Below are 22531 nucleotides of genomic sequence, written 5' to 3' on the forward strand. Positions count from 1 at the left end.
GGCCTGAAACTGCCGAAGGAAGCTGATCACCAGTGTCATAAGCACATTCAGTTAGAAGCCCCTAAATTTGTATAGCCAGAAACAAACCACCAGGGGCCCTGGACCCCTTGGTGCATAGAGTGGGAACGTATAAGTGGGCACAAAGTCGTGCCCAGGGGCCACCTTGGACCATGACCTTGGAACCAGAACTTGAGTCAAACTCAAAAAGATCCACCCACGAATAACACTTACTCAAAATAAAAGGAAACCTTTTTTTACATATACAATAAATGTTTTAATAGCAATGTACAATGATATCTTCAGCTGCAGAAGAGCAGAATACATCTTTCTCCACGGGACATGGACAAATGGTTGAAATACCACAAGGAATCTGTCTTAAAGATGTCCCTTCCCCTCCAGCGACACTGGTGTTTCTCACTTCAGCCAGATGCCTTTGTCACCAACGTCTTCATTATAGCCTTCAGCGTACTTCTTTCCTGGGAGCTAAGGAGAGATTTTCATATCACATGTTAGATTCTTTAAAGCCCTGGCAACATTTTACTGTGACCTTTAAAGAAATGCACTGAAAATAATAGAGAGTAAAAGACTAGACATTTAATCTATATTCATGAGCTCCACTTCCACATGTTCTCTGGGCTGAGGTAAAGCTCCATATGTTTTCGCGCGAACACTGACAAGGTGGTGATCAGATGAGCAAATGAAAAGATGAAAAATCTGATGGCTGAACACAGCGCTCCCAAAGATCAATATAATATTGCCAGGAATCACTAATGGCCATACAAAGTGTTCTGTCACCCACTCCAAAAGTCTATCGGTCTACTGATTCTGTAATGCCACCGACATCACTGAATGTCCTCAGGTGACACACCTGATCTGTGAAAACACTCAATCATTGTGCAGGCATTTGCAGGGACACTGTTTGGGCTCCTGGACATATGCAATTACTTGTACACAAATGTATCTGACAGAAATATCATTTATGGTAGATCTATCATCAGCGAGGCACCTAAAGCATCACTGCTTCCATACTCTCTTTAATTAATATAGTTAATATTAGCGCTGTCGCTAACGATTATTTTAGCAATTGATCAATTATTTTGACGATTAATAGAGTAATTTTTGTTTGTGGTAATAAAAATAGACCTAAACAAAAAGACATTTAAAATGACTTAATTCATACATTATATAATAACAATGAGGCAATCATAATTGGTTCAAATAAAGAATCAAAAGCAAATAATCAGATGGTTTTATAGAACAACACAATTATCTTATGCACATTATATATCATAACAAATGCCTGCAAAGGGCGTCAACGGCACTTTACAGCAAGATCAAATCCTTGTTTAATATTGGTCAAACGACATTCAATTAAAATGTTAACTTAATCTTTAATATTTGGCCAGTTCTTTATGATAGAACGATAGTCACTAATTTCTTGAACAAGAACGTGTGGACATCAAAACATGCAAACTCAGAGCGAGGGTTTAAACTTATTTTGAAACGCAATGAACATTTTGTATATTTGGAAAAAATGTATGTATTCTCCTGTGTTGGCGTAGATTTATAAATGATTTATCTTACAAATCTGATGAAATGGCGCACATTGCGTTCCCAGATGAGCGTTATAAGCAAACTAAACTCACAGCATATGCAGAGATGGAGTTTGAGACGATTAATTATATATATTAAACCCGCAGGGCATACATTTATTTAACTGAATCGCAGCCTTTGTGAATTCACAATAGCACTATGCTATAGTATGGTTTTTAAATGGTTTTAATATATCGGTCTAATAATGCGTTTCATGGATTCTTGTACGTGGAATGCGCCACTTCCGGTATTTTGACGATTACTTGACACAGGTAATTTGCAATCAACGATTTTTTTTAAACGGGTACTCTAATTTAATCGAGGAATCGTGACAGCCTTAATCAATATTAACCGTCACTACTAATAAAAAATACGCATTTTGGAATTGCTAATGGTTTAAGCATAATTAGGTCTTAATGGGATAGTTCTCCCAAAATGTTTTATTCTGTCATGACTCAAGTCGTTCCAAACCTGTATGAACTTCTTTCTTGTGCTGAACACAAAAGAAGATATTTTGAAGAATATGGGTAACCAAACAGTTAATGGGCCCCACTGACTTCCATAGCATAAAAAAAAATGAAACTATGAAAGTCAACTGTTTGAATATCAACATTGTTCAAACTTATTTTGTTTGGCAAAACAACCTATATGTGGCTTATGATCAGTCTTTTACATATACTGTTACAGTTTCAGTGGAGGGCACATACCGATTTGAAAGCATAGTAGGCAGCATCAAACTCATGAGCACCGATTGTGACCTCTGGGAGATATTTGGGGACGCAGGTCAGGGTGGCTACCCTCTGCTTGTCTTCCACCCTAGGGAATAAGGGAAAGGGTACATTTATTCAATGTGCTCAAGGATGTGGCCAAGCTGGGAAGATAATAATTACAGCCAATACTAGCAAAAGTCTATAAAAAAAACATAAAAAAAAAACATGAGTGAAATGTAAATAAATCAAGCACTTACATCATTCGCATATGGTGGAAAGTGACATCATCTTGATCCAGCCAAGGGCCCTTCTCAAACTTTAAGTATTCAATATCCTCTGCAACCTGCAAAGGCAAAGTAGAGTCATAAAGCAGTGACATTTGCTTGCCTCAAAGTGCTCCACATACAGGTTTGAACCTTACCCTCTCAATGTCCTGGGCTTGGGTTGTGTCATAGGCAAGAACCTCTGCCTCTTCACTGAAAATGAGATACAGTTTTTCAAAACTAAAACTATTAATAAGCAGTAATTTGTAGTTTATTGAGGTTATTGAGTGGTTGATTGTTAGTTAATAGTGAGAATTGAACCCTAATCTAAAGTGTGATCATTTTATTTATATAACATTATTAATGTTTTTATACAATTACAAATAATTACAGAACTTGTATTAATTATAAAATTTATATACAATAATACATAATGAATATTAGGTGCTGACCTGATTTTAGGAAGGAAGGTCTTCTTGTATGCAGTCTCAATGCTCTTCAGGTAGCTTAAAGGAACATGCTGGAGGTATGACTGTATAAGGCAATGAAAATTCAAATTCAGTGTCATCATTGTATAATCAGCGCTTCCTGAATTAATCAAAATCTCCTGAAATATTTCTCCTTAAAAGAAGCCTCCATGCAGAAAAACATGGATTTTTTTTTTTATATATTACTACAATTATGCAAAATTGAAACAAAACTATACATTAAACCCAGCCATAATTTAATAATTTTGTAATCAATTATTTTGAGTGATATTGAAAATCTTTGTCAGTGTCATTTTTACACATTATAATCAAAATATGAATTGTTTGGACCAACATGATCCTCACACACACACACACCTTTCCTGATGCCTTGAGATTCTTCTGGACCTCTTCAGCAGGTGAGTCGACATAGATGACCAGATGAGGGGGGAGAAACTCACAGATACTGATATTCTTAATCTCATTATAGTGGTCCACACCTGCAGAATAGCAACCAACACATACATTCATTTCAATCAACAAAAAGCAGCTTTGATATATTATCAGTTGAAGGACGACTTCAGTCACCAACAGCATTTTACCTACATTCTAAAATATTTTATAATATGAATTTCAGACATAATCACTCACACTGCTTGCGGATGTAGCCTTCTTTGAACATGGCCTCCAAAAAAACCATGTCACTAAATGGAGATCGTTCCAGAACAACTCCCTGTCCTGAGCAAGGGAAACAGAGAAGAGAGAATTACATAAATATCCTAAACTGTTACTGCGTTCCCACAACTTACTAAAATTGTATATAGGAAAATATGTTCATGCTGCAGGGTTTTTATTTTTAATCACAATATCAACAGCTTTGGTTACCTGTAGAGAGCAGGTGTTCAATAGCATCAGAGTACTGCAGCAGCCTCATGAGGTACATCCAAGACTGCAGGCGGTAAGAGTTACCGTCACTGGCTTTGGGCTCCAAGTAGAACTTCTCCAAACTGCAGTTTCCATTAAAAGCCTGATCTAGAGGAACTTTCTCCTTTGTCATTTTGTCAACATAGTACGTGTCTGGCTCTGGCATGTACAGCATCCCTAATGAGAGAAACATTGAAAACTGAACGAATACTTCTAGGAAATAGGAATAGTAAATAATAGAATACAAAATACTCTATTCCCAAATACATTCAGAGAGAGAGAGAGAGACACACTTAAAAGTGTGTGTGTGTGTGTGTGTGTGTGTGTGTGTGTGTGTGTGTGTGTGTGTGTGTGTGTGTGTGTGTGTGTGTGTGTGTGTGTGTGTGTGTGTGTGTGTGTGTGTATGGAGTTTTAAAAAAAGGGGGAGCCAGAAATTGTCTTACCCAGTTTATCAGCCAATTTTTGTGCAAGTGCTCCCTTTCCAGATGCCAAGTTGCCATCAATGGAAATGATCTTGCTGTTTTCCTTGAAGCGGGAGGTTGTCCTCTCCCCTAGAGTATAAGCCCACCATCCATACCGCAGGTTACTGACAGCACTTGTGTGGATTTGAGCCTGGAGAGTATCAAAATATCCTGTTATGTTTCCTACCATTAAGATGATGTGATCTGACAGCAAGTACATATGTTGTCCTGATCATCTGAAGTATCTATAAATGGATTCAAGCGATTAATTACTGCTGACACAGTTCTTAAATACAAAACTATAAAACAAATATGTTTTGACAGAACTAGTGTCAGCCGCACACGGAGATCCATTGTTATATATTGGTCATGTCTGAACAAACGTTGCAAACGTAACGAATGCATGTTACAATTAAAGTTGCATTGATTCAATAAACAGAAGAATAGATGCATTAATTTGACAGTAAGAAGTGATTTCCACAGCTGTAGTTCTGCTGTTGTCCTTCAGTCTGGACTACATGAGGCCCGACAGAATAGATAAACCTTTCATTCTGGAGTGTAGAATCTGTTTTCAATCTTACCGTCGACACAGGCGATACTGCTTTCCAAGCTGCTGCACCCGAGGGCACAACCAGCCGAAATAACCGCAACGACATCGCGAAACTTCAGAAACTCCAGCGAGTCTGATGATCCTCAATGTCGCCGAAGGATCTCTGTGTCGCGTCGCGGAAGTTTTGCGTCATCGGTGAGTCATGTGGTTCTTCTTCTTCTTGCTTGTTTATGGCGGTTGGCAACTTGGCATTCAACTTTTCGGTGCGTTTTAGTGCAGGTCAAGATGGCATCAATTATACTATTCCTTATATATATATATATATAGTAGGACATATCAACATGCTCTACAGTTTCCTTTTGATTACAATTTTCACAGTTTCCTGTCTCATGTTTCCCTATTGTCTTCAATGTACTATTAAGTGCAGTATGCCCAAATCTAAGTCTTGAAATGATTGTTTCTTCGTTTCAATTTCTCCCTGTTAGTCTGCATTTATCTACGATTCTTAGAATGTTATAAAACCATATTCCTGTTCTTTCTTCCTTCCACTGTTTTTGCCATCTATTTCTTACATGTTGTTTGATTAAACATTTAATTTCAGCCTTACTATATTTTACCTTTAATGTCTATGTCAGCTTTATTTGTTGCTTCCTTTGCACACTCATCTGCGATCATCTCATTCCCTTTTACTTCTACATGAGCTGGTACCCAGCAGAAATTCTCATCAAAATACACATTCAAAAGATTTAGCAGCTTACAGAATATTTTAAACATGCATACAATTTAACCAAAGGTTAGTTATTTCATTACGGTACTGTTTCTGCACAAAATTGATATGTACACTGAGTTACAATTAAATAAACGTAAATAAATAAATGGGACGCAATTTATTTTACAGTAAGCCTACGTGCGTGCACTAGTGTAGTAGGCTACTGAAGTGAACTTAACCAATTTTAGGTTAGAGTTAGGTTAGTAGCGTACATAGTTTGCGAACGCGGAACAGGAATGTATATTCCAATAAAGGAATCGATTACATATACAGACCCTTTCCAAAAAATTTGAATATCATGGAAAAGTTTATTTATTTCCATAATTCCATTCAAAACGTTACACTTCCATAGATTATAGATTCAGGGCCCAGAACTTAAACGATTTCAAGTATTTAGTTGTTTATTTGTACATAATTTGGGCTTCCAGCTCATAAAACCCACGAAAACAGGATTTCAAAAAATTAGAATATTACATGAAATCACACAGTAATTACACAGTGATACCATGGTCATTGAACCAGGATTTGGTTATTTTGGCGGTGTGGGCAGGTGCAAATCCTGCTGGAAAATGAAGGAAGCATGAAGTGCTCTGAAAATATCCTGGTAGACGGCTGCGTTGACTCTGGATTTAATAAAGCACAGTGGACCAAAGTCCTCTTTTCTGATGAGAGCAAATTTTGCATCTCATTTGGAAACCAAGGTCCCAGAGTCTGGAGGAAGAATGGAGAGGCACACAATCCAAGATGCTTGAAGTCCAGTGTGAAGTTTCCAGTCTGTGTTGGTTTGGGGAGCCATGTCATCGGCTGGTGTTGGTCCACTGTGCTGTCCACTCAACGCAGCCGTCTACCAGGACATTTTCAGAGCACTTCATGCTTCCTTCAGCAGACAAGCTTTATGGAGATGCTGACTTCATTTTCCAGCAGGATTTGCACCTGCCCACACTGCCAAAAGAACCAAAACCTGGTTCAATGACCATGGTATCACTGTGTAATTACTGTGTGATTTCATGTAATATTCAAATTTTTTGAAATCCTGTTTTTGTGGGTTTTATGAGCTGGAAGCCCAAATTATGTACAAATAAACAACTGAATACTTGAAATCGTTTAAGTTGTGGACCCTGAATCTATAATCTATGGAAGTTTAACGTCTTGAATGGAATTATGGAAATAAACTTTTCCATGATATTCAAATTTTTTGGAAAGGGTCTGTATATATATATTGTATTATTGTAGGTCTAACGTTAGTATGTGCATTTTTTAGCTGTCCATCCCCACCAGATGGCGCTACATTCTTTTCCTGTGGTGTTGGTGGGATCGCGCACAGTCCAGAGTTAAATTGGCTCTGAAGATATTCTACATGTGAAAACCCGAAAAGAAATGTATGTTCATATTTGTGTGCTGGAAAATGTGTGGCATTCCAGTGGCAACAGCGTCACATCGTGCATATCCGGCTCGTAAGTTATTGTCAATAGATGTCAGTAGAGTCAACTGTGGCTTTTAAACTCGCATAACTGCGGACAGAAGAAGAATAAGCTGTTGCTATAGTTACTGTTGTTAGCTGGAGCAGATTTGTTGTTGGCTAATTTTGGAGGTAGTGTGTTTTGATGCTGTGGGCGACAGTTGTGTTAAAATCGGCTGCCTTATCAAATATAACGTACAGAGAAACGGTTTATTTCTGCTCTGACTGGGATCGGTAAATACATGTATTAATTACTGTCTTTACTGCTCTGAATCTGTGTTTTGAACGACAGCTTGTTCAGTATCACAGATCACGTTTAGTCAAGGTTTTTAAATGTTCTTACCAAAGAATAGTAACTTAAGTCATGTAACGTTAACCAAATTATTTTCAGACCACAATTAACGTTATTTCATTTCTTTACGTAAGGCCGTTTAACAATGCCATTGTTGCTGTTAGAGTTTATTCTTTATTATACGTAACGTTAATGTTTAACGTTAGCGTTTATTATTGGGTATGAAACAAGACTTTATGTCGCTCAAAATCCAGTGCTGATTTGTAAGTTACATTTAAGTTACAACAGATTTAACTCACTGCAGTAAAACAATCATTGCACACATTTATTTCTATCAAATACGTATGTTATTGAATTTGTATATAATCCAGTTTCTCTTTATGTAACGTTATCTCCTCTAAGTAACGTTAGTGTGTACGACTGCAGTTACTCTGTAACGTTACTCATCTTCTCTGTTTTCATTTCAGTCTATTCTCGTGTTGACTAACGTTGTTAGTAATGTTACTATCCATGTGATCTAATGAGCGATTCACTCATATCTCTGTAAGGTGCTGGTCTGGAGGATGTCGGGAGATCTTGTAGCTGTGTGGGAAGTGGCTTTGTGTGATGGTGTGCACAGGATTGAATTTGAACATGGCACAACCACAGGAAAACGGGTTATTTACATTGATGGAAAGGTAAAAATCTTTTAATACACATAGCTGAAAATCAGGAGGACAATACATGTACAATTTCAATAGTAGGCTACTTGTTGAATCCACTAATGACACATTACAAAGTGAAAACTTGGTTTGTTTTCATTTTAATAATTATTTTGTAATAACAAGGATGTACACAAATTGGATGGAAAAAAAGGTGCAGTTAGTGTGTTGCCTGTAACGGAGAGGCAGGGACGAATCGGAGAGAGAATCCACATGCAAGCACTATTTTAACAATACAAACAGTATCCAGGGCAAACAAAGAAACTCAGGACAGGAACATGGTACAGCAAACAACGACTGACAAACCACAAGAGAAACACAAGGGCAATTTATACACAGGCTAAAGGTGATGATACACAGGGCAACTTTTTTGAGCAATGTTGCTGGGCAATGTTGCCGTCAACGGGCAACCAGATGAGACACAGGGCCCACAACCGATAAAAATTATCCAGATAGAAATGTATTGCCCATTTTCAATGGGAAAGTGCCCAAGTAACAATCGCTCGGCAAGATTCTTCTTCTTCTTCTTTCCGTTTCATGGCCGTTCACTCCTTAGGAGTATTACCGCCACCTACTGTATACCTTGCGCACATGAGTAATGGATCTGAATTGCAAAAAAAACAACAAAAAAACCTTAACATCCCAGAGGATCAGAGCCCAAGCTTCAGCTGACGCTGCATGTTCAGCTCCTCCAGCTTCCACACTGAGCTCCTCAACCTCCAGGATGATCAGAGCTACTCTCCTCAGGCTCTAGATCCGGTGATCTAGTCCTGTAAGCTCTAAAAATGTTATCACGTCCTTAAACCTCTGTCCATCACTCAAACCCTTTCCCAATAGGTCCATTATACTCACTGGCCTGTTCTTTATATTACTAAAAAGACCGCTACGCTGTTCTTCATATTTACTACACTTAAAAAACACATGTTCTACTGTTTCAACAACACCACATTCATCACACATACCATTTCCATGCTTTCCCATTAATGCCAGTGTTGAGTTTAACCCTGTATGACCCATCCTTAGTCTAGAAATCATTACTTCTTCCTTTCTATGTCTTCCATAGCACGATTCTTTTTTCCCTACTGATTCTACAATACTATAATACCACCTACCTGTACTGCTACTTTCCCATCTTTGTTGCCATATTCTTAATATTTCTCTATTAATTATTGATCTAACTTCATTTCTTCCTAAAGGTATCTTAATATCTATCAAGTCTTTCCTTAAAGGTTGTATCAGCGATTTCAGGCCCAAAAAAGGCCCAAACATAAATGATCACATTCATCTAATCTTTCCTAACGATCCGCTAGCTGCCCGCCCCATAAGCAGGCCGTCAAAAAAACGCGTCTCTGTAGGCAGCCTAGGCTCTGAGATCTGCACACAAAAACAATTGGTTTCACCAACCACTCAAAACCAAAATAAATAGTGTTCTAACCAATCACTGACAGGGGGTGGGTGTTGTGAGGTTTTGCGCTCATGCACGGCGGCACGCAAAGTCGGAGAACACGAGCGCAAAACCTCACAACACCCACCCCCTGTCGGTGATTGGTTGGAACACTATTTATTTTGGTTTTGAGCGGTTCGTTAGGAAAGATTAGATGAATGTGATCATTTATTTTTGGGCCTGAAATCGCTGATACAACCTTTAACGCTTCTTTTGCTAATTTATCCGCTATTTCGTTTCCTACTATCCCAATATGTGCCGGCACCCAACAAAAGTATACAATTATACCCTCTGTGTTCAGCCTAAATAATAATGTATACATTTCTACTAGCAGGTCTTCTCTGTCAGTTTTTGTTGACAATATACTTTTAAGTGCTGATGCAGAATCTTTAGCAAATTACTGTCGACAATGACATCCTATTTGGCTTAGTCTGCTCTAACCACTGCAATCCTACTATTATAGCAGTTAGTTCTGTTGAATATACAGACATTTTGTCACTCAACCTTAAACTTATTTTCATCTCAAATTTTGGAATATATAGTCCTACTCCCACTTTTTGTTCGACTGGGTCTTTAGATCCATCTGTATAGATCTGTATACAAGAATACAAATTTTCTCTCATAAAACCATTTCGTAACTATTAGTATATCTTTCTTCTGCTTTCTCCCGATCCTCCAGCAGTCTCATTTCAACATTAGGTTCAGGAATATTCCACACCGATACCCCTTTTAATGGCATATTGGGACAAATAACTACATTTTCCAGACCACATTCCTTAACCCATTGTTTATACTTCCATCCAAAACTATTCCCATTATTCTTTTTATATTCCCAACAGTCATTTATAATTGCTCGTGTGCGATGTCTCTTATTACAACCCTGCAAATTAACCCAGTACGTCATTGTAAGTTTTTCCCTTCTTAAGTCTAGTGGCATCTCCCCCATTTTAGCCCTAATGGCATCTAGAGGGGTTGATCTTATTGCTCCACAGCAGATTCTAAGGGCGTTTTTCCACTGGGTTCGTTTGCTGCGGTCCGAACCCGAGTGCGCTAGTTCCCGGCGCCCCCCGCAGCGTTGGTCTGGTTTCACACTCAATTAGTTGTATCGAACCCAGGTGCGTTTGCAGTGATCTTACGTCATCGCAAACGCACACGGAAAACGCATGGAGAATACAACTCGACTAAGCATAGCTGTAATTTGTCTGTTTTTTTGGTGCTATTATGCACAACATAGTGAGAGACAACTACGTTTATGTTCATTACATGGTGTAATTCAGCACATATCCAGGGGACGCCGTGTTTCTGCTGCTCGCAGAAGATTTTTCACTGATGCGACAGTGATACGCATGCGCGGGATACTATACTTCCTGAACAAGCACGCACCCGAGTCCGTGTTGCTTGCACATTAACGCGAACCGCGCCACGGTTCGAGAGCAACCGAGCTCAGACCACCTCCTCCAGGTAGTCTCGGGTTCGGTACTCTAGTGCGCACCCGGGTCCGATGACAGCGTTCACATTAGCGATTTTTCATGCGAACCGTGCCCCGGTCCGCACTAAACTGCCAGTGTGAAAGCGCCCTAAGTGCCCTAGCCTGTATGTTGTCCAACTTCTTTAGCTCTGATTTTGCTGCAGCACCATACACTGCACACCCATAATCTAAACTTGACCGTATTAAGGCTTGATATACATGTAGTACTCGGCAAGATTGCACAGCAACATTGCTCAAAAAGTTGCCCTGTGTATCATCACCTTAACAAGGTAACAAGGGGGTGTGGTTGATAGTCATGGGAACATACAAGGGTAACCAAGGGAACTAACAAGACACCTGGAGAGACTAATCAACATGAAAAACTTCAAAAATGGCACAAGACAGGAAAGTCCTCACACAAGACATGAACACAGGCTGAGATCGTGACATTGCCATTTTGAAAATCTATGTAGAAGATCAGTTGCCAATTAATAATTATAAAATTAAAAAATATATTTTAAAAGAATTGATGAATAATAATGAAATAATAATACAAAATGTATTAAACCATTAAAAAATGGTATATTTTTTTTAATGTAATTTATTCCTGTGATGATGCTGACAATTCAGCTTTCCATACCTCCGGTCTTCAGTGTCACATGATCCTTCAGAAATCATTTGCTGTTCAAGAAACATTTCTTATTATTATTATCATAATATTTATATCACTTAAAATGTTTGTGTTAACCATGTTTTCAGTATAAATTTTTAAACCAAACCTCTGAACGACAATGTACACTACTGTTCACTATGTACACTACTGCACACTAAACTAGATTGTTTATACCCGTTGCCGAACAGGCCATCCAGGATGACATAATATTAGGAGATGATCCGCCAACAAAACCCACATGTTAGATTGTGCTGGTTTTGACCCTGTCAAAAACTTTTTTACTCCTTTACCACTCTTGAAGAAATTTTTAATAAAGTTAAACCAAATACAGTTTTTGAGTTTTTAGCAAAGATTGATTGTAAAAACCTGATATAGTTTTAGTTACCATAAATTTTCTCTAAATGAAAATAGCCAAAGAAGCTGATACGGCGTTAAAAAACAAACAAACTAGTGTACACTAAATAATTGATGAAAATCTGTGTAGAAAAGTGGTTACCAGGGACAATTATGCGATCAATAATGCAGTTAAGAATCTGTATTTTAGATAGTTGTGTGATTTTGGATTTTATTTGTCACAAGATGATGGTGATGATTATACAGAAATATGTGACATGTATTTTATAATAATAATTAGAAAATAAGTGCAGGTGTCTCTCCGGTTTGTTTGTGACTTTCACAGGAAGTCATACGGAGAGATTGGATGTTCAAACTGGTTGGAAAGGAGGCTTTTCATGTGGGTGGCACAGACACGAAGGCCACTATTAACATAGAAGCAGTGAGTGGCTTTGCATACGAGTACACTCTAGAGATCAACGGACAGAGCCTGAAGAAGTACATGGAGAATCGCTCCAAAGTTACCAGCACATGGCTCCTCAACCTGGATGGCATCGACTGCAGGGTGGTTCTGGGTAAGAAATACCTGATCATAGGTTCCTCAAAAAAATATGGAGTTTAATTGATCTGTGATGAAGTTTGTCCCTCTTGTTTCCTCCACTCCTGTATTTTACTAGAATGTAGCATCCAAAAGCAAGTATTAATTATAATAGAAATAGGCTGATAACTTGTTAACGGTAAACACAGTGTGTAAAGCAATCCTCTATTTTGCCCCTAAAGTACAGCTTATCTCTGAAATGCTGAAAGCCTTTCCTCACTTATCCTCTGTGACCGGCCGCACAGCAGCAGTGATTAACTTTAGGTTAAATAAAGGTTTAAAAAAAGATTGCAAATCGCTTTAACTAATTAGTTCTTAATGATAGGAGGCGCTTCTAATAATAAAAACACAAACATTCTCAAACAGTCTTGTTACCCTGATGGGGCGCTAGTGAGCAGGTGGATGTCTGGCTTTAGTGAACAAACATTAGCACTTTTATCAGCTCAGGCCAATGGAGCATATGGCCTAGTTAGAAAACACGTGGTCTATAAACATTGTTAACTGTGAAAGAGAAGCTTCCAAGGACTTTCCAGACCTTTGATTTATATGTTTATATGGCTCATCCAGGGAGTAGCAACACATGTTGGGGCAGGACTGTTTGAAAACTAGCCACTAAGAAGTAATCAATAACAGTTATGCTGAACAACTCAATACAAATATCTGACTAGTTTCATATTGGGGGGAGGGGGGGGGCTTAGGTTGCTACAACCATAGGAGACCACAGGCTGATATTGAGAACTCTTCTTTTTTCAGATCCTCCCAACTGCATGTTATCACCATATAATATAATGTTATTATGTTATTAAGGTTAATCATTACTTGCGATAATTTGGCTTGTTTTTTTAACAACAATGATGCACAGGTATTGTATGAAAATATCTGACAAATAATCTAGTTAATAGGAGAAGTCAAGTGTCAAAAAGAAAGGCTCAGCACAAGACACAAGAATGTAACAAAAATTCATAAAATAAGGCTGAGGTTCTAGATTTACAGTAAGTCACATGCTGCGTTCCTATTCGCACACTATCCGTCCTAAATAGTATTTGAAATGATAATTAGTGTGTCCCAAATCGTAGTATGTTGAAATGAGTATTCCAAAGATACCCGGATGGTTGACTTTTTCCGGTTAGAATCCGAAGTGCAGATCCGTGCACACTCTAATTCGATTCGATTAGAATCGAACAGTCTCACAGTTCTAATTCGATTAGAACTACGAATAAGTGTTACAAACATTGCAGATGTGCAAGTCAGACGGTTAGAGAGGTAAATATTTATTTTATGTTATCCACATTATATTTCATCTGCAACAGCATTGTGAGCTTTTGTAAATATACGTTTGGTCATTAACTTTTTAAATGTGCCATTGTGCAAATTGCAGAGTCTCCGCATTAAAGACCCAGAACTGGCAGATCAACGTGCTACTACATTTCTCTCCGAAACAGTAGGAAATTAAATTAAATTGAATGTGGAGAATTTTAACTGTGACAAGATGATTGACAGGATGCACTTAACTAAGTGACAGAGCTGTCCTTTAAAGACGCAATTATGATGAAGTAGTATCTCCCAAAGCTTGCCTATTCTGCTACGCACTCAAAAGTATGTACTTTCTCTTACATACAGTACTTTCTCTTAAACAGTACATACTTTTATGGCATAGGATAAGTAGGCGAATTGGAATGCAGCAACAGTCTCACTAAATAGTCAGTGAGGCTAGTATGAAGACTGAAAGTATGGTGAAGCAATAGGCCTATTCATAATGCTGTTTTTATCTTTATCACTCATCATGCAACCTGCTAATTCATCACTGATAAACTCTTCCATCCTCAACAGAAAAAGATACCATGGATATATGGTGCAATGGACAGAAAATGGAAACAGCTGTAAGTCTTTTATTTATTTTTTATTTTTTATGTATTTTTTCATAAATTTGTATTATTTTGGTAACACTTTAACAATTAGGTAACTAGCAATGATAAATCTTTTTAAAGCATGTATTAATGTTGGTTAATGTTAATTTCTAAATTAAGTACTTAAATTAAGTAGTATTAAGTACGCTAATTTGTACTTTTCACATTTCAAGTTGTATAAAATAACATAATGTGTTATCAACAAACATAAGTAAACAATGAACAATATTATATTTATAACTTAATATTAACCTAGATTATAAATGCTGTAAAAATGGTTGTTCTTTGTTAGTTCATGAAACCTTATTGTAAAGTGTTATAATTATTTTTTATTGTATTATTATTATATTATTTTGGAAATAATAACAACCCCAACCCTAGTCTTAGTTTTAGCAAATACATTAAAGTATTTCTTTCTTTTTGGGAAACAAGAACTTTATTTATCGTGCACTTTCGACTTTACAACTTTGTAGAACGTTTACATTCACAAACAGCTACTGTATATTACACACTGCACGAAAGGGAACGTTCGAGAAAACATTATAGGGGCACTTCAGCACCTCTCAATAATGCTCTTTAAAGTGGATATGACTACAGTAAACAGCAGTTGATCAGCCTTTAATTCAGTCTCAGATCAACAACACATCATGTATTGCAGTCTTGGTTGACTGGTGGAAAAACAATCCCATCCGATTGAATCAGTTTACTTGTGCAACCTTATTTGTAGTAAAATCAGCAAAGTAGTCTAGGATTTATTTTCTCTCACTCTAAAATTACAGTACTGCACAACTATCTAATTATTGATTCATTTCCCTGACAGCAACAGGGCAAAGAGAATGTAAAAATGTAGATAGTTTTGATTTTTTCACAGTGACTGATGTTTGACACTGTCAAAGTAGACGGTCTCAGCCCTACTGAGCATACCGGTTTCACAACATACATGACTACCATAACTGGCATTCATTGAAGAGAAAAACATTGATCTTTCCTGCTCCTCAGGGTGAGTTTGTTGAGGACGGCACAGAGACGCACTTCTCTCTGGGCGACCACGACTGCTGCATCAAGGCTGTGAGCAGCGGAAAGAGACGAGACGGCATCATTCACACAATGCTGGTGGACGGCATGGAAATCTCCGAGTCAGAATGATCTGTGTGAATGAATGAGTGTGTGAGTGTGTTTGGATTATCCATCCTCATGAGAAGTGTATATATGGAGGTTGAAATAGCATGTTCTGACCACAGATCAGCATGTGCTGGTTCAGTAATGGGCCATTTTAAAGGCATGAGAGACAGATGTGTCTTACAAACATATAGTTTAGTAATATTTATATAATACCTCACAGCAACATTAGAGTGAGTGTTTTAACCCTTTAAACGGTTAATTTCTTAATTCCTGGAAGTGATGTCAATGTGTTTTTTCTTCTCAAGGTGCAGTTAACTTTGACACTAAAAGATGTGAGGATGGCTGTACCTTTCCTGGATAGTTTGTTATGATGGCCATGCCATGTATAGACAAGGCTATTGATGTCAAATTGTTTATTCTTTGTGCGGTAGCACAATCATGTTCTTAATAGCATAGAGTGGTCTCCTTGTGAATTAAATGTGAACATGTGTACTTGTTTAGAATATTCTGTCCAGAATCTCACCCACCGACTTCTAAATAGGGTCAGACTTCAGCAATAACTTCATTCTGGAAATATACTGTAATGTGACTGTGTTTTTAGACGCTTTGGCTCAAGGCCTTGTGACAAGCAAGATATTTTCTTTCATTCAGTCTTCATGTGTCTGGAGAATTCAAGATGTTGTGACGTGTTAGTCCTTTGTTAACATCAGCTTACTTCTGAAACTAAAAAAAATATGTTAGCATGACATACTGTATGGAACAATGCTTAGGTGGAACTGAAAAATAATCTGAATCAAGCTATGTTTCCCTAAGAAATGTAAAAAAATATATATATACTATTTTATATTTTTTTCTTAGTATAATGGAAACTTTATTTGATTTTTATTTAATTTTTTCACTTACATTTAAATAAAGTGTTAGGATGGTGGCATCAGTATTGAATTTAACCTCAATTTGCTGTTAAAATCTTAATTTGACCCTGATGTATTTCATCTTTTTATATGTAGAGCAACTCTTACACTACAAATGTTAAAAATGTCTCGTTATTGTCTTGTTATATTTCTGTAATAAATATTTTCTTATCTAAATCTAAGGAAAGTTGCATTATATATAACTCAGTCATATTGCCGTACAGAAAAGTCATCACGGGAGAATTTTGGTTGAAATTTGGCATTTATTTAAGTCAAAGCATTCAATATAACTCAGTTGTGCAGATCACATACATGATTAGGAAGGCATTGATTACTGATCAAATAAACAGTCAGAGATCTTGTTTTGCATTAATTAATTCATTAATTTCAGCATATACTTTGAAACTATAAACCCACCAGCTAAATGATTTACCCTCACTGGCATTCTTTTCTGTTCAACTGATGAACTTATCACAAGAAATCAATTTTTCTTCACCTAACACCTTTTAATATTTATAAATGTATTCAAATTTGAAAAAGACCTTAAGAGGCTATCTGAAAGGAAAAAAGGAGCAGTTATATAGTTGGTTACATTAAAGCAGGTTTAGCTCATCAAAATAATAATCATTTTCACCAGGCATATATTACAATCAATAATCCAGTAATATGATTTAGACTAATGATTATGAAGAACTTTATTTTTTATTTGTAAAGTTCTGTATTTATTGTGTGGCCAGATTTGCCATAATTATTTTTTATGTGCTTTGTAATTGCATATTGCTGTGAGCAGCTACACAGCGGTGGATTTGTCACATATGATCAGGTATTCAGGAAGAGCTTGTTGACCGCTGAAGATGACATAAGTCTGTGTCCCATCAGACACACTATCATAACGATCCAAAGGGTCTCCCTTCCTGGCGGGGGGCAAAATGAAATCTGGAGACCCAACCGTAGATTTCCCAGTGAGGACCTGGGCCTGAATGATGTAGATGTACTGCTCATGTTCCTGTTCCTTCCACAGCCTCAGGGCTCCGTCCACTGTACTGCTGAAGTATATTCCACTGCCATACCTTTGCTCTAGAATTGAAGGAAAACATCTTTAATGAAGATATTGTAACCTGATGCCAAGCATTAAAACATCATCTGTACTTTAAAAACATATAGTAAATTAACCTTTACAAGAAATGCCTTCAGAGAAGAATATAAAAACCTAATTATTATTCTGAATGACTTCACATGTGTGTTACCTGCAGGAGGGGCGAACTCTTTCTGAAAGCCTACTCTGCAGATGAGATCACAGAACTGAGCTGACACACGCTGGTAGAGGCGCTTTGGTTTGTCTTTCACTCTTTGCTCATTCCTGTCGAACAGCTGCTTCAGCGCAATGTTCTCTAGCTTCTCCACCTGGAACAACCACAACCACATGCCATTAGATCCTATTATTGCCACAACATAACTTTCTCATTGGTTCCTATGTTATAGTTGAACAGAGATAAAAAATAAAAAAAGCAAATAGTACATCGACTAAACATATTAGTAAAATAAACAATACAATAGCTGATCTATAGAAACATGATGATAGCCTAAAGTGATTTGTAGCAATGCATTTGGGATGGCAGCTTACTCACCTTTACAATTCTGAGCCCACACGCACTGAAGATTTTCCTTCCATCTTTTTCAAAATAATCATTCCCGTACACATGTGTTCTTGCATAGAATGAGTTGTTAAGAGACTTGAAATAGCCAAACATGCCTGTGTTGTAAATGACAAAAGACTGGATCAGGTCATGTTATGAGACATAAACAACACCAACACTATGCTGCTGAGAAAACCAACTTGTAACTACAGTATATTTATAGTTTAAGCATTAGAACATACATGTCCTTTCCACAGTGCTCGTTCTCCCTGTGTTGTCAACCAAAGTCCTGTGCACCAAGCTGACTTTGTGGTTATTGACCACATGGTCTACAGCCCCAGCCAGATGAGCCTTCTCCAAAATTGCACTGATTTCAGGTGTTTGTATCCAAGGTTCGTCTTTACAGCTCCAGCGAACCACAGAATACAGAATGTCTCGTTCTTCAGCTTGGGCGAAGTCCTCCTGGGCCTTACAAAGCATGAGCTCCACCTCAAATGCGACACAGCTGACATCTGAAGGACTTCCAATGATGGTTATGCCACCATTACCCCTCCTGAAGAACTCTTCAATCTGAACATCAAACATTGTTTGGAGAGAGAGCATCCATTCATGGTCTCTTTGCCCAAGATATATGACATGGTTATTCTTTATTGTTCTGTTTTTTGATGGATTTAGCATATTAATTGTCCACTCTTTTGCTTCTCTCAGAGCTTCTTTGCAGACACTTTGGAACTCAACAGTGGGCGTTTCAATTGCTGTGGTTTCTTTGGCTGCAGAAGCAAAGCCTGAAAGCATTTGAGAGTGAAAAAGAGAATTTATCTCAGTGGTTTTCATGAGTAGCTGAGCAAAAGTGTGACACTTTTGAAATCAGAAACATAAAAGTAAATAAATAAAAACAATGTCATATATTTTGCTTACTTGTTGTCATATCATTGTGTACTTCTGGGGACTTTGTCTTTCCTTTCCTGCTTTTCATCTCATTATCAAAAGCCTAAATATTATAGGAAAAAAATATGCGAAAAGGTAAATTTTCTGTTGAATTTAAGTTGTGCTTGATTAATTTTATTCACTTTTTTCAAATGAGTACCCAAATGCAGATTGAAAAATTCTGTCACTGAAAAAGCATATTACATAATCATATATCACCTCCAACATTTCTTTGTCCTTTGGAAACACAACAAAGTATACAACCAGTTTACACTTGTGTTTGCCAAATTCTGACACAGCATCTGTCATGATTCTGGCAACATCTCGTTTCTTAAAGCCCAGATTACCAGTACCAATAGCTGGGAAGGAGATTGACGTGCATCCCAGAGCAGCTGCAGTCCTCAGACATTCTGAGACGCCATTGTGAAGAGACTACATACAACAACATAAGACAGTGGGTACAGATATTGACAGGAATAAAGATATGAATTACAGATAGATAGATAAATAAAAAAATAAAAAAAAATATATATATATATGAAGAGTTCAGATGCAAAAGCCTCTAAGTGCCATCTGAAATTTTCTTCTAGAATGATCATTTTTATCAAGCTCGTATATTTAAGTTCAGTAATTTCACTTAAATGACAATTAATAGCTAATTTTCATTGCCATTTAAGTGAAATTACTGAACTTAAATATACAAGCTTGATAAAAATGATCATTCTAGAAGAAAATTTCAGATGGCATTTAGAGGCTTTTGCATCTGAACTCTTCATATATATATATATATATATACCTTCCAGGACGTATCTGTCAATGCAGTATGATATACTGCTTTACATTTCAGATCATTTCCACTTGTCATATAGAGATCACCACCCGAGAAACTTGTGGAGTTTTTTGTTTTGTAAATCTCTTCTTGAATCTTTTTGCCAGCTTTTCTCAAAATAGCATTTGAAATCTCTCCATGGGACAAAACACGTTCTTTCGAAATTGTATTGACAATGACATCAACCTGGAGATTGAAGCAAAGTGAATTTTCATATTCCGGTCACTCAGTTGCACATAATTCCACATTTTTAATTTGTTGTACAATTCAAAATTATTTTGATTTTATTTAAAAGTCATGAGATGTTAGCAGTTTGTTAGAATTAACAGTTGTGACAACTAACAAAATCTCACTGAGAATTGTTGAGTGCTTGACATTAGTCTTACCTCTTCCTCCTCAATAAAGCCCTTTTTAAGGCGCAGTGTTACATTGCCACACTGCAAACTGTTGTTTGAAGATGATGGCATGCTATGGCCTTGCACAGCTCCACTGTATGAGCCAGAGATGCTGGACGGATCTAAATTCGCTCTAGTGGCTCTCTCCATTTCTTGGACTGAAGATTCATCATTATTGACCAGATGGATTTCCACATTCTTGCCATAAAACCCTTTATATTCATGGAACAGCTTTATAGCCTTTACAATAATGTCTGCACAGCGATCTCTTGGGAAATTGAAAAGGCCAGAACTCAGAGCAGGAATTGCAACAGAGGGAATGTTATGACTTACAACTATTTGTAGGATAAAATGAATAGCGTTATGTAACAAGGGTGCAGCTTGATCACACTCCTTCTGGGATGGTTTTTGAGACACTTGGGGACCTACAGCATGTATGATCCATTCACATGGGAGATTTCCAGCAGGAGTGAGCACTGCCTCACCAGTTTTCACTTTTCCTATTTGCTTTATAATATCATCACTGTATTTCTGAATCATTGGTCCCCCAGCATCACTCAGAGCTTGTGCAAGACCTCCTGCATGCTTTAGTTTCCCATTGGCTGCATTGACCACAGCAGCCACTTTATGACGGGTAAGATCATCTTTCCAGACTGATATTTCCACTCCGCCGGACAGCTTTGTGGAGTACCTCTTCTCAGCACTTAAGGCATGACCTGTGCTACCAAAGGAGCCAGTCTCTTTCATATTATGGAGAATAGCCATGCAATTAAATTTTGCCTGAACAGCTTGGCAAAAGGTACTTTGACACTTTCCCAGAATGGCAGCCTGCTCTGCAACCAGTGGAATCTGTTGGATGTCATTCATGGCTTGTAGCTTCTTCAGGACAGACAACTATGGCTTCGGGGGAGAAATGAAGTATCGACAAAATATGACCACATAATCATTAGTCAAAATATCCTATTAGAATTTGTACAAGATTTATATTAGAATGTCTTTCATAATTTGGAACAAATCCTAAAGGATACTATCAAATAAGCCTCTTTTAAGAATCAAATAAAATGCTACTATGGGTGATATGCCAAAAATATTATATTACAATTGTTTTCAAGCAGGATCACAATCCATGATCTTGATAAAATCATTAACTTCTATTAGTTCATTATTGCATCTTTGTAATTCAAAATAATAAAGAACAAATATGCAAATTACAAATAATAGGACAAATACAACATAAGATTCAAATGAAATAAAGTGCTTTAATTGAGCCTCAATTTATTTTAAGTGCTTTAAAAAAATATATCTACTGTTGTTTGATTAATATTAAGGACACAGAGAGCAGCAGGTATATGCAATGAATAATGACTTAGGCTTTTAGTCTCTAACATACTGTTTCACTGAAGAACGAATTTAAGACAGGCTAGAGGGCGAGCACTGATGACTTCATTTTTTATTTTAGAGTGAACTATCCCTTTAAACTCCACAACATCAACAACAAAACTGGGCAATTCCGCAACACAAGAACCGGACAAAATTCGATTTACAAACACTACAAATTAAAGGAGTAAAACTAGTTTAAGTTATGGTTTTGCAATCAACAATTTAAAACATAAACGTCGTGTTTTACGCAACGAAGCATATAGGCTAATTATCCGTGATGCCGAAACGCGTCGTCATGAAACTGCAATAAAGTTCCATGTAACTGAAGTGTAGGCTACTTGTTTTTGAAATAACAAACACATCTTATCGTAGTTTCGACTAACTTATATCAAAACAGCTTTCAATGACTGTCAAAAATCACATTAAAAGTTCGTTAAATTGAAATCGAAAGCGAAAGAGTTGTGGGACCTTCAATGCATTAAATGCGAGGTCGATTTACTCAATATAACATAATACTCTGTTTACTCACCTTTTTATTTTATTAACTGCAATACTTTCCTAGTTTTTCCCCAAAACGGCGATGGTTTGACGTTTCGAAAAGACCATGGGATTCTGCTTGAAGTTGAAACTTTTTTTTTTTTTTTTTTGCTGTTGTTGGGAAAAACCCCGCCTCGTAGGCGACCATAGGCTTCAAGGAAATCAAAAGTGAAAGTTTTAG

At 37.2% G+C, this 22531-nt stretch overlaps 3 protein-coding genes across 6 annotated transcripts; 1 reads left to right on the forward strand and 2 right to left on the reverse strand.

Annotated features, from left to right (window-relative positions):
- Positions 1-249: 249 nt before the first annotated feature.
- Positions 250-5140, reverse strand: ndufa10 (NADH:ubiquinone oxidoreductase subunit A10). Its single transcript, XM_082174883.1, has 10 exons — positions 5000-5140; positions 4401-4569; positions 3919-4134; positions 3685-3771; positions 3412-3533; positions 3019-3098; positions 2725-2779; positions 2561-2646; positions 2301-2409; positions 250-483 (listed from the first exon to the last, which is right to left on the reverse strand). The coding sequence occupies exons 1-10, from the start codon at positions 5072-5074 to the stop codon at positions 415-417; spliced, it is 1068 nt and encodes a 355-aa protein (XP_082031009.1). The 5' UTR covers positions 5075-5140; the 3' UTR covers positions 250-414.
- faima (Fas apoptotic inhibitory molecule a) lies at positions 5033-16773 on the forward strand. 4 transcript variants are annotated; one of them, XM_082174891.1, is made up of 5 exons: positions 5033-5163; positions 8037-8165; positions 12454-12682; positions 14536-14585; positions 15612-16773. In XM_082174891.1, the coding sequence occupies exons 2-5, from the start codon at positions 8052-8054 to the stop codon at positions 15756-15758; spliced, it is 540 nt and encodes a 179-aa protein (XP_082031017.1). In that variant the 5' UTR covers positions 5033-5163; positions 8037-8051; the 3' UTR covers positions 15759-16773. The 4 variants fall into 4 exon arrangements, with proteins under 4 accessions (XP_082031017.1, XP_082031016.1, XP_082031015.1 ...); XM_082174890.1 differs by lacking the exon at positions 5033-5163 and adding an exon at positions 7062-7191; XM_082174889.1 differs by lacking the exon at positions 5033-5163 and adding an exon at positions 7271-7430 and having other exon boundaries at positions 15612-16769.
- Positions 16774-16888: 115 nt separating this feature from the next.
- parp9 (poly(ADP-ribose) polymerase family member 9) lies at positions 16889-22490 on the reverse strand. The gene is made up of 9 exons (XM_082174876.1): positions 22343-22490; positions 20425-21333; positions 20006-20224; positions 19429-19641; positions 19201-19273; positions 18525-19067; positions 18274-18398; positions 17893-18049; positions 16889-17722 (listed from the first exon to the last, which is right to left on the reverse strand). Exons 2-9 carry the CDS (start codon positions 21298-21300, stop codon positions 17436-17438), a joined length of 2493 nt encoding a protein of 830 aa, XP_082031002.1. The 5' UTR covers positions 21301-21333; positions 22343-22490; the 3' UTR covers positions 16889-17435.
- Between the last annotated feature and the right edge of the window lie 41 nt (positions 22491-22531).

The sequence above is a fragment of the Leuciscus leuciscus genome (assembly GCF_965113295.1).
Source record: "Leuciscus leuciscus genome assembly, chromosome: 7".
Taxonomy (NCBI): domain Eukaryota; kingdom Metazoa; phylum Chordata; class Actinopteri; order Cypriniformes; family Leuciscidae; genus Leuciscus; species Leuciscus leuciscus.

Bases quoted from the DNA above. Each gene is read 5' to 3' on its own strand.
- ndufa10 (XM_082174883.1), bottom strand. From the start codon at position 5,074: ATGTCGTTGCGGTTATTTCGGCTGGTTGTGCCCTCGGGTGCAGCAGCT. The intron at 2,647-2,724 runs GTAAGGTTCAAA...TTGCCTTTGCAG, and splicing joins AAGCCCAGGACATTGAGAGG to GTTGCAGAGGATATTGAATA. The intron at 484-2,300 runs GTATGTGCCCTC...ATCTCTCCTTAG, and splicing joins CCTACTATGCTTTCAAATCG to CTCCCAGGAAAGAAGTACGC.
- faima (XM_082174891.1), top strand. From the start codon at position 8,052: ATGTCGGGAGATCTTGTAGCTGTGTGGGAAGTGGCTTTGTGTGATGGT. The intron at 8,166-12,453 runs GTAAAAATCTTT...TGACTTTCACAG, and splicing joins TTATTTACATTGATGGAAAG to GAAGTCATACGGAGAGATTG. The intron at 12,683-14,535 runs GTAAGAAATACC...CATCCTCAACAG, and splicing joins CGACTGCAGGGTGGTTCTGG to AAAAAGATACCATGGATATA.
- parp9 (XM_082174876.1), bottom strand. From the start codon at position 21,300: ATGAATGACATCCAACAGATTCCACTGGTTGCAGAGCAGGCTGCCATT. The intron at 19,274-19,428 runs GTGATATATGAT...TATAATATTTAG, and splicing joins AGGACAAAGAAATGTTGGAG to GCTTTTGATAATGAGATGAA. The intron at 18,050-18,273 runs GTGAGTAAGCTG...TGGTTGTTCCAG, and splicing joins GTGGGCTCAGAATTGTAAAG to GTGGAGAAGCTAGAGAACAT.